Genomic DNA, 16,393 nt, shown 5'->3' with positions numbered 1-16,393 from the left:
CCTCAGCCTCCCAAAGGCGCGGGATTACAGGCTGAGCCACCGAGCCCGGCTTATTTTTTAGAATTTTATAGAAACATATTTATGGTACAATGACCACTTGAATACCTAATCCTGAATTATACCTCACATCTTTAAAATAAAATAAATTTGCTGGGCTCGGTGGCTCAGCCTGTAATCCCGCGCCTTTGGGAGGCTAAGGTGAGTGGATTGCCTGAGCCCAGCAATATAACTAGACCTCATCTCTACTAAATAATTTTAAAAACATATATTAGCCAGGTGTAGTGATACATGCCTGTAGTCCCAGCTACTCAGGAGACTGAGGGGGAAGGATAGCCTGAGCTCAGGAGGTTGAGGCTGTGGTTAGCCAGGATCACTGCACTCAAGTCTGCGTGACAAACTGAAACCTCAGTTCAAGACCCACCTGGGCAGCGAGACCTCATCTCTACAATAAATAAAAAAAAATCATCCAGGCGTGGTAGCGCATGTCTGTAATTCCGGCTACTTGGAAGGCTGAGGCGGAAGGATCGCCGGAGCCCAGCAGGTCGAGGCTGCGGTGACTGGGAGCGGCCACTGCACTCCGGTCTGGGCGACAGAGTGAGACTCCAACTCAAAAAATAAATAAGTAAAATAAAATAAAATAAATTTTTAAAAAAGAAAAATATTTATGAAGTTTATTTAAGTGGGATTCAAATTAATGTCCGTTGTGAAATCTGGCCTTTACTATCCTTTGTGTCTGGTACAAGTTTCCCTGGGCCTCAGTTTTCCCTTTAGCCAAGTGAGTCCTTCAGATATTTCTGATAATCCTTCAAGCTTCTACATTCTGTAATATGGTATGAATCAATGGATTTTATTTTCAGAATTCTAAATTTATCCTCCTTTTTCTTTTGTAGCATTTTAAATTTTGTAAGGAATGCAGGGTAGACTCAAGCAGAATAATATGAAAATATGCTTACATTCTTATAGAAACCAAAGTAACAGAATAAACTTTCTTCAGTTTTCAGTCTTGAAAAAACTTTCTTTAGTTAACATATTTCAGATTTATGAGGCATTCTGAGATGGCCAGATTGACTACAATTCTAGTGAATCCATTGTTAACATTCTTTAGTCCACAGTATTATAGTAATGCCAACAATATCTATTCTCATGTTACTTCTTTTTTTTAAAATTTATTTATTTATCATAGAGTTGTGGGGTACAGGTGGGGATTACCTACATAAATAGGCTGCTGCATGCAGGTGAACTTTGGGCTTCTAACTGGCTCTTACTCTTCCTGATAGTGGACCAGGTACCCTTTGTGTTGTCAAGTGCCTCCCACCCTCCTACTTCCCTCCCCTAGCAGTGCTCAGTCATTGCTGAACCCATCCTTGTGCTAATGTGACTAGTGTTTAGGGCTCACTTATGAGTGAGAACATGCAGTATTCAGTTCTTTGTTTCTGTGAGAGTTACTTAGCATGTTGATCTCTAACTCCATCCAAGTTGCTGTGAAGTGCATAATTTTGTCCTTCTTTATGGCTACATAGTACTCTTCGTGTATATGTACCACGCTTTCTTTATCCAGTCTACTTTTGATGGATAGCAGGTTGGTTCCGTGTTTTCCATGTTACTTCTGGGAGATATTTTGACTTGTTTCTCTTGTAATTTTTTCTATATTGCCAAACTAGGAATACATAAGTATTTACATTTAGCATATAAAGTGTTCCCCTATAAGAATCTACTTGAAACTTAAAAATAGGTAGGACATATATCTTGTTATTGCAATCTATTTTTCATAAATAAAAAAAATAATTTTTTTTTCTGAGTCTGAGGTTTCAGTTTGTCACGCAGACTTGAGTGCAGTGATCCTGGCTCACCACAGCCTCGACCTCCTGAGCTCAGGCTATCCTTCCCCCTCAGTCTCCTGAGTAGCTGGGACTACAGGCATGTACCACTACACCTGGCTAATATATGTTTTTAAAATTATTTAGTAGAGATGAGGTCTAGTTATATTGCCCACACTCGTCTCAAACTCCTGGGCTCAGGCAATTTTCCCTCCTCGGCCTCCCAAGGTGCTGGGATTACAGGCATGAGCCACCACACTCAGCCTCATAAATAACATTTTAAAATATTATTTCATAAAATTATGAAAATACTTGTTTATGGCAGAGAATCTGTGAGTTCAGAAATTGTAAGGAGTTATGACAGGGGCTGCGGTTTAAAGTTTGGCACTGACTGTGTAACATCTTCCCATTCTTATTTCTCATTTATTAAATAGGAACAGTAGAATCTATCTGACTATTATTGTGAGGATTACATGAGTGATAATGCACTTGCATTAGGCCTGACACCTACTATGAAGGAGACAAGGGCATAAGCTGACATCCCCCCACCTCAGGCCCTGCTCACTGAAGGCTGGAACTCCGGATACTAACCATGCAATAAATGTTAACTGCTATTATTGTTGTGATTATTACTGTTATTGAATACGAGAAGCCTATGTGAGCAAACTCCAAGATAGGCTCAAATATATATATGTAGCTGGGCTCGGTGGCTCAGCCTGTAATCCAGCGCCTTTGGGAGGCTGAGGTGAGTGGATTGCCTGAGCCCGCGGGTTTGAGACCCGCCTGGGCAGCAAGATCTCATCTCTACAATAAATCAAAAAATCAGCTGGGCGTGGTAGCACATGCCTGTAATTCCGGCTACTTGGAGGTTGAAGCGGAAGGATCGCCGGAGCCCAGCAGGTTGAGGCTGCAGTGGCCGGGAGCGGCCACTGCACTCCAGTCTGGGCGACAGAGTGAGACTCCAACTCAAAAAAAAAATAAAAATTAAAAATATATATATATATGTGATAAAACTCCTTCATCTGTCCTTACCTACTTCCATTAGATGGAAAGGATAGGAAGTGAGGAGGCATTATATCTTTGTATATTTTCTTTATTGTCTGAAGTGTTTCATTTTTTAAAATGTTTCATACTGGCTGAAAATCTACTTTTTAAAAAACGGTGTTTCTATGGGAAATTATATTAAAGCTACAGACTAGTCACTCAAAGAATTTTGGATTATCAGCTGGGTTGTGTTCTGTCAAAACTTTATGAGAAAAAGATACAACCAAAGAGTAAGATTGTGGCAATGATAGGAAAAATGTATCTCGGCTCAGATAATTACTCCCAGGATAAAGAGTTTGAAAATACAAAAAAACAAAAAAAAACATTATTAGAATGATTTTTAGGCCAGGCATGGTGGCTCACGCCTGTAATCTCAGCACTTTGGGAGACCAAGGCAGGAGATTGCTTGAGCCTAGGAGTTTGAGACCAACCTAGGCAACATAGTGAGACCTCATCTCTACAAAAAAAATGAATTAGTTGGGTGTGGTGACACTTGCCTATATTCCCAGCTACTGGGGAAGCTGAGGCAGAAGGCTCACCTGAGCCCAGGAGGTTGAGGCTGCGATGAGCCATGATCATGCAACTGCACTCTAGCCTGGGTGATAGGGTGAGACCTTGACTCAAAATTTTAAAAAATGCCTTTTATCTTTATTTCACATATAGCATTCCTCAGACATAGGACTTTGTTTCTTTTGTGTATTTTGCATTCTTGTGGACCTTCTTTGAACTTTGGATTCATGAGTACACAGAGGAAAGCATTACAATCCATTTTTATGTTCCTTTTTTGGGAAGATTTTACCTCTGTCACCTATAATAGTTTTACTATTATAGGAAGTCTGTTGTCTAAAAAAAGAAAATTGAGCCGGGCTCGGTGGCTCAACCTACAATCCCGCGCCTTTGGGAGGCTGAGGTGAGTAGATTGCCTGAGCCCGCGGGTTCGAGACCCACCTGGACAACTTGGTGAGACTTCATCTCTACAATAAATAAAAAATGAGCCGGGCGTGGTAGCAAGCGCCTGTAGTTCCAGCTACTTGGAAGGCGGAGGCGGAAGGATCGCCGGAACCCCAGCAGGTAGAGGCTGTGGTGGCCGGGAGTGGCCACTGCACTCCAGTCTGGATGACAGAATGAGACTCCAGCTCAAAAAATAAATAAATAAAAGAAAATTAGATTTATATGTTAGCTTTTTTTGTTTATTTGTCATTTACCTCATTAAAATTTTTAATTTCAAAGACAGTTTTCTTTCTTTTTTCTCAGTCTGCACAACAGAGTGAGACTCCAACTCAAAAAAAAAAAAAATAGTGACTTCAAGTCCAGTACTTTTGAAGTCGTAGGTGTGATTTGCAGACAGAATAACTTTGTTTTGTTTTCCCTAGCTTTATTTTGCCATTTCAATCATACATTTTAGTTGGCATAGAATTTAGCCCTTTTTTTCCTTTCAGTGCTCAATATACAGGATTTTAACTATTTCTCCCTTTTCTTCACCTATTAATATTGTGTCATTTGGAAGAGGCAGTTCTCTGTATTGGCCTGTTATCCTGTGCGAAGCAACTTGGCTTGGACAGGTTGCTTGGCTTGTTAACTGACATAGTCTTGCCCTATCAAATTTTCATTTGTAGGATGAGGTACATTTAACAAAAAAGATGAAATAACTTCTCTTTATATGAGGTCTCAGCTTACTTTCTATCATACACAAATGCTTAGGGAAAAATCATTTAAGATTCTCAAATCTTGTTTTGAAAGAAACACTTACTTAACCTCATTAAATATCAAACTTTATAATAATCATAACCATACCCTTAAGGGAAAGAGCACCTTTTCCTTTGACCCATTTGTTCACGATAAGCAGTCTGCTTAATGCTGAGCATTTTCCATCAGCCTAAGTGCTAAAAATTTAGTACATAGTCATTAATAGAGATGACAGCTCTAGTAGCATTCCACTTATGAATATTCATAAAGTTAAATCCATAACATTAATTACATTAATTTACATACCTGAATACAAGTGAATCATAAGTTGTAGTGATAACTAAGCCTTAAAAAAATTTTGGTTACCATATATTGTATGTTTTCTTTTAAACGCTATTTATTAGGGTTGAAGTGACAATTCTGTCAAAAAGGCATTTGGGTATTTATAGTTAGAGATGTTTTTAGCTAAAAATTAAAACACAATATATATAATCTCTCAGTTTTTGTAGGATTTTGTAGGACTTATAAACATTATTATTATTATTATTATTTGAGTTGGAGTCTCACTCTGTTGCCCAGACTGGAGTGCAGTGGCATGCTCCTGGCCACCGCAGCCTCGACCTGCTGGGTTCTGGCGATCCTTCCACCTCAGCCTTTCAAGTAGCTGGAACTACAGGTGCACGCTACCACGACCAGCTAATTTTTTGATTTATTGTAGAGATGAGGTCTCGCCAAGTTGCCCAGGCGGGTCTCGAACCCGCAGGCTCAGGCAATCCACTCACCTCAGCCTCCCAAAGCACGGGATTACAGGCTGAACCACCGAGCCTGGCTTATAAACATTATTTAAAGAAAGAAAGTATAAAGAAAATTATATACGGTTGAATAAAAGAGAAGTCTTTTGTGAATAATGGAATTAGGGTTACTTGATACTTATTTGAGATCATAGCCTTTTTATTCTATGAGTTTTACTTAAACATTATTTTGATAGGATACCTAATTGAAAATAATTCATAATCTATGAGAATAAGGTTTATTTTCATTAGTTTTGTGACTGAGAAACTCCAATTTTGGAAAAGAAAGTTTTATATGCATTTTTTTAAGAAGTTAAAAACATGTGTTGGCCAGGTGCCGCAGCAGGAGGATTACTTTATGTGGGGGTTCAAGACCAGCCTAGGCAATATAGTGAGACCTCGTCTCTACAAAAAAAAAATAGCTGAGCAAGGGTGCACACACCTGTAATCCAACTACTCAGGAGACTGAGGCAAAAGGATCACTTGAGCCTAGGAGGTCAGGACTATAGTGAGCCGTGATCATGCCTGGGCAACAGAGTGAGACCCCCCAACTCAAAATAAAAACAACAGACAAACAAAAAATGCTGTGTGTTTAATAGGTAGCATAGCAGCTGTACTATTGATTTTAAAACATTTTAAAATTTAGGCCCAAGTGCCTGTGTTAGTCTTTTTTGAGTTGCGATTACAAATTGCCGTAGATTGCGTGGTCTAAATAACAAACATTTATTTCTTATAGTTCTGGAGGCTAGAAAGTCCAGAATCAAGGGGTTGGCTAAGGAGCTGCTTCTTAGTTTGTAGACAGCAGTCTTCTAATTATATCCTCATTATATAAGAGAGAAAGGGAGAAAGAGATTGTCTCTCTTCTTATAAGGGCACTAATCCTATCATGACAGTGCCATTCTTGTGACCTAATCACCTCCCAAAGATATCACTTCCAAATGCCATCACATTGGGCATTAGAATTTTGACACATGAATTTGGGGGTCACAAGCATTTAATCTACAGCAATGCCATTACCGTACTTGAATTTCTTCAAAGTGTATTATGTTAAATACTATTGCCTTGAAGGAACAGATTGTGTTTATGTTTTCAACTGTTGTCTTTGAAACAAAGTATCAGAATTAACTCAATAGTCCCACCATATAACAAAGTTTTTAATCAACATTTAAAAAACTAACTGGGCTGGCACTGTCTATGCCTATAGTCTCTGCTGTCTCATGCCTCTAATCTAACACTGAAAGGCCAAAGTGAGAGGATTGCTTGAGCCCAGGAGTTCAAAACCAGCCTAAGCTACATAGCGAGACCTCATCTCTACACACACACACACACACACACACACACACACACACACACACACACACACACACGCACACACAAATTTAGCCGGGGTGTGGTGGCATGTGCCTGTAGTGTCAGCTACTTGGGGAGGCTGAGATGGAAGGATCACCTGAGCCCAAAAGGTCGAGGCTGCAGTGAGCTATGATCATGCCACTGCAGTATAGCCTGAGTGAGATGCTCAACTCAAAAAATAAATAAATAGCAGCCATAAAGAAAAACCTTCACAATAACTTGGATATCACAATAACTTGGATGCAGCTGTAGATCATCATATTACGTGAACTCTCACAGAAACAAAGAACTGAATACGGCATGTTCTCACTCATAAGCTGACCCTGAATACTAATCACACGAGCACAAAGGTGAGATCAGCAGACGCTGGACACTGCTAGGGGAGGGAGGGGGAGGAAAGAGGGAGAGGAACACATGGCAACACACTGAGTTCCTGGTCCACTACTGGAGAGAGAGGGCCAGCCAGAAGCCCAAACTTCACTGGCATGCAATCTTCTTATGTAGCAAATCCCTTCTTGTACCCTACTATTCTAAAATAATGAATAAATAACTGTAAAATTAAAATAAAAAATGAACTGAAGCATTTTAGTCAATATAGTTGATCATATCCATGGTTCCATATCCTTGAATTCAACCAACTGAAGATTGAAAAAAAATTTTTTTTACGTTTTCAAGCAAAGTTTATTTAGAAAGTAAATGAGAGAGGGGGTGATGGGGGGAGAGAGAGAGACAATGAGAGAATGAGAAAGAGAAGATTCAGCTCCGCAAGGTGGTGGGTGGGAAGCAGCCCAAGGCCAAAGAAACATGGCAGCCATAGTTCAAAGAGCCATGTGGAGAAAGCAGAGTTTTATAAAGCTGTGGCTTATCTTGTGTTAGGTATTTTAAGTACTCTAGAGATTAAGTATATGAGAGCATGTGCATAGCTTATATGCAAATACTTGTGCCATTTTCTGTCAGGCATTTGAGCATCCACAGGTTTTGTTATCTAAGGGATTTTGGAAACAATCCCCTGTGGATACCAAGAGACCATATACTACTTTAAAGTAATATCAAATAGATGTTTGTATTAATAAGTGAAATATAAAATTATTTTTAAATACTTTATCTATTTTTATATCTTTATATATCTTAAAATGCATGTTACATAAATTGTATAATGTATGTTACTTTGATTTATATGTATATAATTAAGATAGTGGAGAGTATCTAAATTTTTTATTATGCTTTTCTTTTTTTTTTGAGTTGGAGTCTCTTTCTGTCACCCAGGCTAGAGTGCAGTGGCATGCAGGGCCACCGCAGCCTCAACCTGCTGGGCTCCGGCGATCCTTCCACCTCAGCCTTCCAAGTAGCTGGGACTACAGGCACACACTACCACACCCAGCTTATTTTTTTATTTATCGTAGAGACAAGGTCTCACCAAGTTACCCAGGCTGGTCTCAACCCCCAGGCACAGGCAGTCCTCTCTCCTTGGCCTCCAAAAGTGCTGGGATTGCAGACTGAGCCACTACACCCAGCCTAGTATGCTTTTTTAAAAACTCATTTCAAGCTAATATTTTTCAAGTTTTCTTTATGATAAGGCACATATTTTGTTCCTTCATTTCAGACTATTTATATAATATAGAAAATATTTTTATAATGAAATTATTAAAGAACAAGACTGACACAGTAATGTAGACAAATTACTTCAGGTCCTTTCTTTATGCTATGGGATACCTGTGAAATAACATTCTGATAGGATTTTTTTCCTTTGCTCTTTTTTTATTGTCATAGAATTTCTGTTAGTACTATGAATACAACTAGGACAGTACTCATTAGGGATACTAGATTATGATCACTGTTCTCTGACTTAGGGATCAAAATCATTTTTATGCATTCTAGAAAGATTTTTAAATTTTAAGTTAAGGTAAAGAAGGAAAAAAATTTTTTTACCTGAAATGCTTTTTACCTAAAAGATTCACTTCTGTAGACAAATAGTGTATTTCCCAACAGTAACAGATAAATCAGGCATTGATAGGTAAAACTTAGGAGGAAAGAGCTACTGTATTTTTGGCCAAATATATTTTTAAAATGCTGATGATAGAGGTATCTATTTTAAAATACATTTCTTAGCCGGACTTGGTGGCTTAGCCTGTAATCCCACGCCTTGGGAGGCTGAGATGAGTGGATTGCCTGAGCCCGTGGGTTCGAGAAACTTGGTGAGACCTCATCTCTACAATAAATTAAAAAATTAGCCAGGTGTGGTAGCATGCGCCTGTAGTTCCAGCTACTTTGAAGGCTGAGGCGGAAGGATCGCTGGAGCCCAGCAGGTCGAGGCTGCGATGGCCCGGAGTAGCCACTGCACTCCAGTCTGGGCGACAGAGTGAGACTCCAACTCAAAAATAAATAAATAAATAAAATAAAATACATTTCTTCCATTTTTGGTTATATTAATATCCTATTTTCTTCTTTCATAAAAAAAGTTACCTTACTAACAATATCACTTTGAAACCGGGCTCAGTGGCTCAGTCTGTAATCCCGCGCCTTTGGGAGGCTGAGGTGAGTGGATTGCCTGAGCCCGCGGGTTCGAGACCCACCTGGGCAGCGAGACCTCATCTCTACAATAAATAAAAAAAATCATCCGGGCGTGGTAGCGCATGCCTGTAATTCCAGCCACTTGGAAGACTGAGGCGGAAGGATCGCCGGAGCCCAGCAGGTCGAGGCTGTGGTGGCCGGGAGCAGCCACTGCACTCCAGTCTGGGCGACAGAGTGAGACTCCAACTCAAAAAAAAAAAAAAACCACACACAAAAACAAAACACTATCACTTTGAGATTTTGTTTTTTATCTTAAAAAAGAGAATTTGCAGCTTTTTTCATCTGTTGTATATTTTTCCAAAAGTTTTTATGTGTTTTCTTCTTTCTCTTAGCAATCTCTGGGGTTAGGCAGACCTATCTGGCTCCAGATTGCCGAGTCTGCTTACAGATTCACTCTGGGCTCAGTTGCGGGAGGTGAGTGATATGTCTATGTGCCTTTTCAGACTTGTGTCCAGGTAATGTTATCTCACTAGACCAGGACAGATCAGGAGAGGTTCAGTTTACTGCTCCCGTGGGTCATGACTGTAGAACTTTCTGAAGTGTTCTTTATTTTTTCCTATGATCAGAGGACTTGTCATAGCATGGCTATGGACCCTCTGGCTCCAGCCTGTCTTCAGGACAAAACCTTTGTAATGATGTGAAAGTCTGGGATGTAGTGCTGCCCTCACCTTAATTATGCTGGTTAAGGCCAGTAAAAAAAAGTGGAAAACAAGAGTGTTTATGAGATCAGGTGTAGGGACAGGTAGGAAATTGGGATTTGGGATACAAATCTCAGAACCTCATGAATGAAACAACCTCTCAAAGTGATTTACTTTTGCTTTTCTGCTTGTATTTTTTCCTTTCCCCTTTAGTTTAAGAATATCTAGACTTACCTGTACAATGATCACTTGTATACCTAATCCTGAATTGTACCCAACATCTTTAAAATTCAAAAAATAATTTTTAAAAAAAGAATAACTAGACTTGAAGTTTGGTAAAATTCAAGTCCCGTCTCTCCCTGCTTCCAGCCAAAATTTGAGAGACTGTTTTTGCTTAAATGCTTTATATAGAAAACGTATAGAAACTGAAGCTGAAAAAAGAACCTAGCAGAAGTGATTGAAATGTTTATGGTTTTTCAAGACAAGCCTGAACTGAAGAGACTTTCTTTTTTTTTCAGTTACAGTTTTGGAAATTGCACAACATGTTTTGGCTTTCAACTGTCAAAAAATAAAATATTGTAGTTCATGTAAATACATTTTTCAGTCCCTGAAATTCTAAAGCATAGCCTTATTTTTTTAGAAACCAAATTCTAATGCATAGGGATAGGATCATGTTGAAATTTGTTTCCAGTATTATAGTCGTAATTAAGATTAATTTACCAAGATGCTTTAGTAAGTGAAATTTTAGAATTACCACCTAGTATACGGATATAATCATTTTAAGAAGTAATTGACATAATATTTAGGCATTTAATGGAAAATGTTATACATGATAGTTTAATGTTGTTATAGAAAATTGAGTGTTGACAACCTAGTTTTGGGTATGGTTTGATAATACACTGTCTAATATATGAACCTAAGATATCAAAGTGCATTCGTGACTATTCTCTGAAGTCGCTTTATTTATGGATCACAGTGGTTGCTAGACTGCTATCCCTAAGCTGTATATGGGAGAAGGAAAAATAATAACATAAATTATCTTGTGAGAATAGATATTGTATTTTATTTCCTCATCCTTTGAGATGAGATTTGTCATTCTTCTGGACACTCCATTTAATTGTGCCTTTTTTAAGTCTAAAAATTGTTCTATTTGTAGCTGTGGGAGCCACTGCAGTGTATCCCATAGATCTGGTGAAGACCCGAATGCAAAACCAGCGTGGTACTGGCTCTGTCGTTGGGGAGCTGATGTACAAAAACAGCTTTGACTGTTTTAAGAAAGTCTTGCGTTATGAGGGCTTCTTTGGACTCTACCGGGGTGAGTAAGCAAATCTCAACTGCTGAAGTTAGTGATTTTATATCATCAGCAGCAAATTGTAACTCACTCATTATCGAAAGTAATATGTAGTATGCCCAGCCAGACTTGGACTTTTTATTTTCTCTGTTCTGTTCCCTTTTTACATTCTTTCTGGTGACTAGCAGTATTAGTCTGCAAACAAGGTCTTCATTTCTTCTTGTTGTTATTTATATTTATTGGAATCCAAATTCTGTGTTTGTCCCAACATGGGTCTATGGTCACCATGCTCTTACAAACCAAGGCACATGTCTGCAGGTGGGTACAAGGATGATAGCTAAGAAATAGTTTCTTTTCTCAAAGAATTAGAGCAGAGAAATACACCTCTTTTCTGGGAAATAGAAGCTAGGCTACCACTTAAAGGTGAGTTTACCCTCTATACACTTGTTTTTACCAAAAGAAACATCAGATGTTTTTGTCTCTTCCAAAGAGATCATTTATAAGTCTTTTCAGTGAGTCATCTGAAGTTAAAAAGAAAACCCTTTGGTTCCAAGTCTAATTCTTGTTCTTTACTCCCCTTGGCTCAGAGGCACACAGTCAAAGCAGAGAGATTTTCTTTTGCAGGGAATGTTACCACCAACTCTAGACTGAGTACAGTGCTGTTGGCATCAGAGGCAGCAGCCCCATGCAGAATTCTCCCCACCTTCCATTGGCTTTGTAGGAACTTGTTCTCTTTGGAGAGAAAATGACTTTCATGTATGTGTTTCACATTAGAATTTAGGGTTTCCTTTGGGAGAGGGATTAATTTTTTAATCCTTTTGGGCGCCACTTGGAATTCTTTGAAAATACTCTCTACATGCTCAAGTCCAGGGCATTTATGTAATTTACTGTACTTGTTTGTTTGCACACACTGGCTCATTAATCCCTGGCTCCTTCTGAGCTCTGTCGAACTGTTTGGCTTAGAACTTCTTCCTAGGAAAGAAAAACTGGGCCTGAACAAAGCTTTATGTTCATGGACAGGAGAAAAAACACCTCTGGTTAGCATATTATGTGCAGGTATTCTAGTGAAAAATGTAACTCTGCTAACCCTCATTTGAAGAAAAGGGTCATGGGGATATTCATTTTGGATAAAATGAAGAGAGTCATTCTGAAATCAAACTAAGGTTAAATACCCTACTCCTGAGAATGAATGTAAGTAGTTTTCCTCAAATATTCAGAACTCTAAACTCTCTCTAGCTTGCAGCCTGTGCTCCATGGGAAGAAATATACATTGTCCAAAATGCAGATATGCTTATGTGAATGCTTGTTTTAACTGATTAAGCCCTGCATATCTAAATTTTATTTAATGGGAAATCAAGATTGAATGGCACTAAGGTTGTTTTTTTTTAACTTGGCATCTTCAGTTCTTCTTTGTTGACTAATGATCTTTTTCCTCCTTGGTATACATTTAAATCGCAAGGAAAATATCTTCTACTAAAAGGAACCTAGATATATACTACATGGGTTAGCCTTCCCAGTGGACAGATGCTTACAGAAGATTTCATTTGAGAGAGAGATGTTAATTAAATGGATACAGTGTAGCAACTGAGGAAGGGGATTGTTGGCTTTATTCAGGATGTGAGGTGATAAAATCAGTTCTTTAAATAAGAGACTTTTGTATTAGGGAAAAGATTGTAGGAGTCCTGTATGTGAGCACTATGATTATTGAGATTGTCATATATTGCTTAGAACTGGTCCATTATTCTGTCAGATGATTGACAAAATTGTTGACAGATTAGCTAAGTTTCTTTGTAGGCAACAGTGATAAAATGACACAAATCAGTACTTTATTAAAATTCCATGAGCCTTATTGAGGCAGGTTATAAAACAAATACACTTGCTGACATGGTTTGTATGGGAGTGAGATTAAAAGTAATAGGGCCTGATAATCATGAGGGTTAGAAAGTTAAGACTGCCATCTGCTGATTTATTCTTTTAAATCAGCCTGCTACCCATGAAAGGTATGTGTGAATTTGTTTGTCATTGATAATTCAGTTTGACTGACAGTAGCCTGTATGTATGATTACTTGCTGGCTCTCAACTCATGGAAAAATCACTCAGCAGTATCCTCAAAGTAGGCTTAAGATTAGCAGTGAGCAAGCAGGCAAACACATATATAACTCCCTCTTGGCTGGATGATTTAAAGGATATAAAATGTTTATTGTTAGCATCTTTTAAAAATGCATGCAAAAAATTTATGCTAACAATTTGGATAAGCTATGTACTTTTGAAAGCTGAGTCCAAGAATATCTACAGATGTTGGATTGTTTATATATTTTTTCTTTTACAGTTTGCAGCCAGCCTGGGAGATTTAACTTCCTAAGGATTATGATTTCCTTTGTTTTAACAGGATTTTTTTAAAAATGTCTTAAGCTTGGCATATATTAGTAAATAAGAATACAACAGGCATATGTTTTTACTTATATAAGATACTCACTAAATGATACTTAAAACTGGATTTTTTTTTCTTTGTAGCTTCAGCCTCCTTTTAAATACAGAAGTATTGGATGCGGGGTTTCTGTGAAGAGAAAATTATGGGAGTTGTCATTCTATAATAACCAAGCCACTGTATGATACTATGCAGGAAGCATAGTTTGTGGCAAAATCTGGGTATGCTTAATAGCATACTTTTCAGAGCTTCTCCAAGTACACAGCATTAGCTTCTCTAAAGTGTCTGTGCATGTTTATATGTTGTAAGAAGGGAGGGGATTTGGTTGCATTGTTATTGGCAATGTTCCCAGACTAGAGAAGACCCACAGGCTCCATTCCTTGCTCATGCACTTGTCGTGAGATGTTGGATAACTAGGCTGTAAAGGAAGCATGCTAAAGAAAGGGTTTTAAGCCGGGCTCGGTGGCTCAGCCTGTAATCCCGCGCCTTTGGGAGGCTGAGGTGAGTGGATTGCCTGAGCCCGCGGGTTCGAGACCCGCCTGGGCAGCAAGACCTCATCTCTACAATAAATCAAAAAATCAGCCGGGCATGGTAGCGCATGCCTGTAATTCCGGCTACTCGGAAGGCTGAGGCGGAAGGATCGCTGGAACCCAGCAGGTCGAGACTGCGGTGGCCAGGAGCAGCCACTGCACTCCAGTCTGGGTGACAGAGTGAGACTCCAACTCAAAAAAAAAAAAAAAAAAGAAAAGGTTTTATAGCCTCAAGAAAACATGATATTATTCTTGATTTATAAATAATTATTACATATACTGTACAGAGTTTTTAGGATAATCTGTTTTCTCCCATTTTAATGAAATGTTTGATGGGCAGATAACATGGGGAAAGCACTTCCTTGTTGAACTTGTGTTTTCTTGTCCAGTATATCCATGTTGCTAATGATTCTGTCCCTTTACTTAGGTCTGATACCACAACTTATTGGGGTTGCTCCCGAAAAGGCCATTAAACTGACTGTAAGTTTCTTTCTCACTGAATGTATGTCATTTGTTTAAATTACCATTAAACTAAAAAGTAAAATTTAATGCTGCTGAGACTAGCACACTATAAAGGAATTTAGAAGACCTTAAATTTTACTCAAGCATTTGATAATTTTTAATTTTACTGTCTTAGAAAAACAACAGTGTACCAGTTGGGGATTTTGGTTAACTGGCATTGTCTTTCTGATTAGGTTAATGATTTTGTTCGGGACAAATTTACCCAAAGAGATGGCTCCATTCCACTTCCAGCAGAAGTCCTTGCTGGAGGTTGTGTAAGTATTAATCTTGAGTGTTTCTTGTGGAAAATATATTCCTTTAACCTTTTTGCACATTATATATAATATCTGAGTGACATTTCCCTTGAACTCATGGGTTCTAAACAGGTTCACTTGATGGTCACATAAAATGATTTTTAAATTTCATTGTATAATCTAATTGGTTTTTAGTACTGAAAAGAGGTAGTATTTTTACCAGCTCTATCTCTTAGAAGCTCCTGAAGCATTACCTTCAGACTTTTAAAATTCTTTTTCCTTTAAAGAAATAGAGTATAGAAAATGTATTAGTGGGTAGAGTATATATATATATTAACTGGAATGTTAAAATAAGTGTAAGATGACTGATTCATTGGGCCCTTATACTTTAGGTATAGGACTGAGTAAGTCATTGTGGTATAATTGTAATTTCCCTTCTTTAAAGGCTGGAGGGTATGGCATACAACTGTAACTATAGTCCAGCTACCGACAAAAATCCTGATCCCAGGAATTCAGATTATATTTGCTTAAGAGCACAAAGGTTTCTGTCTTTAAAGTGTAAGCATGACATTGGATTTAGATCAATTCTCAAAGCTAAGTTTGTAGCTCAACTAATTTTATTTGCAGTATTTGTTTCACATTTTGTAATATGTGGCTTATTTAAGACTTGTTCAGTCCATTTTGTTCCTGAAAACATTAATAACTTCCAGTTGAATTAGCTGACAATCTTGGCTAAAAACTCCTCAGTTGTTGTGGCACCTGAGGTGATGAGGCTGGTGACCTTTGCAGCTTTTTTTCCGGAGAAGATGCCCCAGGGGTCAGAGAGAGAGAGAGAGAGGCTACTCCGGGTTCTTCTTGATAAGATTTGTCAGTGTGGCACATACCTGAGTCTTCACCTTTTTTGCAACTAAAGTTGTTATGGAAGAAGTGGATTGATTTGTGGGTGTGTGTGCACATACACGTGTGTTTGCATGTGTGCCTGTATGAATGCCCCAGTGCATTCTCTAGCTAAATTTCTTTGAAAATAAAAGATAAAAGATAAACAGTGGCTATAGAATAAAGCCTCTGCTTATGTAGATCACCAAAAATGTAGTCTCTCTTCTTCTTTTACCCCAGTTAAATGTTGTAATTTTTTCTTGTATAGTGAGACCCTTTGCAAATCATAAATATTCTTTTTTTTCAGTGGTTCCCATTTGGTTAAGAAGCTTCCTAATTCACAGCACATGTATACGCTTGCCAGAAATCATCTAAGTCATGCTCTTTCTGTTCCATATAGTTAAATTATTTGCTTCCATTTGCAATATCCATGTTTTTGACCATGAAACTGACCTGTTGTTCTCAATTGGTTAAACCAAAATAAGATATTTGGTTTCTTTGTTCTTCCTAGGAACCGACTCTGTTTATATAGATTTGAACTTTGAGAATTTCTTTTTTTTTTTTTTTGAGTTGGAGTCTCACTCGGTCGCCCAGACTGGAGTGCAGTGGCCGCTCC

At 38.3% G+C, this 16,393-nt stretch overlaps 1 protein-coding gene across 2 annotated transcripts in view; it reads left to right on the top strand.

Moving 5' to 3' along the window:
• SLC25A12 (solute carrier family 25 member 12) overlaps positions 1-16,393 on the top strand; it is a 79,636-nt gene that overhangs the window by 41,332 nt on the left and 21,911 nt on the right. For both annotated transcript variants that reach the window (XM_008053760.2, XM_021710312.1), the window contains 4 exons: positions 9,592-9,673; positions 11,054-11,212; positions 14,574-14,626; positions 14,842-14,922. In XM_008053760.2, coding sequence (XP_008051951.1) covers positions 9,592-9,673; positions 11,054-11,212; positions 14,574-14,626; positions 14,842-14,922 — 375 coding nt within the window. The remainder of the gene's footprint in view (positions 1-9,591; positions 9,674-11,053; positions 11,213-14,573; positions 14,627-14,841; positions 14,923-16,393) is intronic.

This window comes from Carlito syrichta, unplaced genomic scaffold (genome assembly GCF_000164805.1).
Source record: "Carlito syrichta isolate Samal-C Ts95f unplaced genomic scaffold, Tarsius_syrichta-2.0.1 Scaffold288421, whole genome shotgun sequence".
Taxonomy (NCBI): Eukaryota; Metazoa; Chordata; class Mammalia; order Primates; family Tarsiidae; genus Carlito; species Carlito syrichta.
This window is presented reverse-complemented; position numbering and strand designations above follow the sequence as displayed.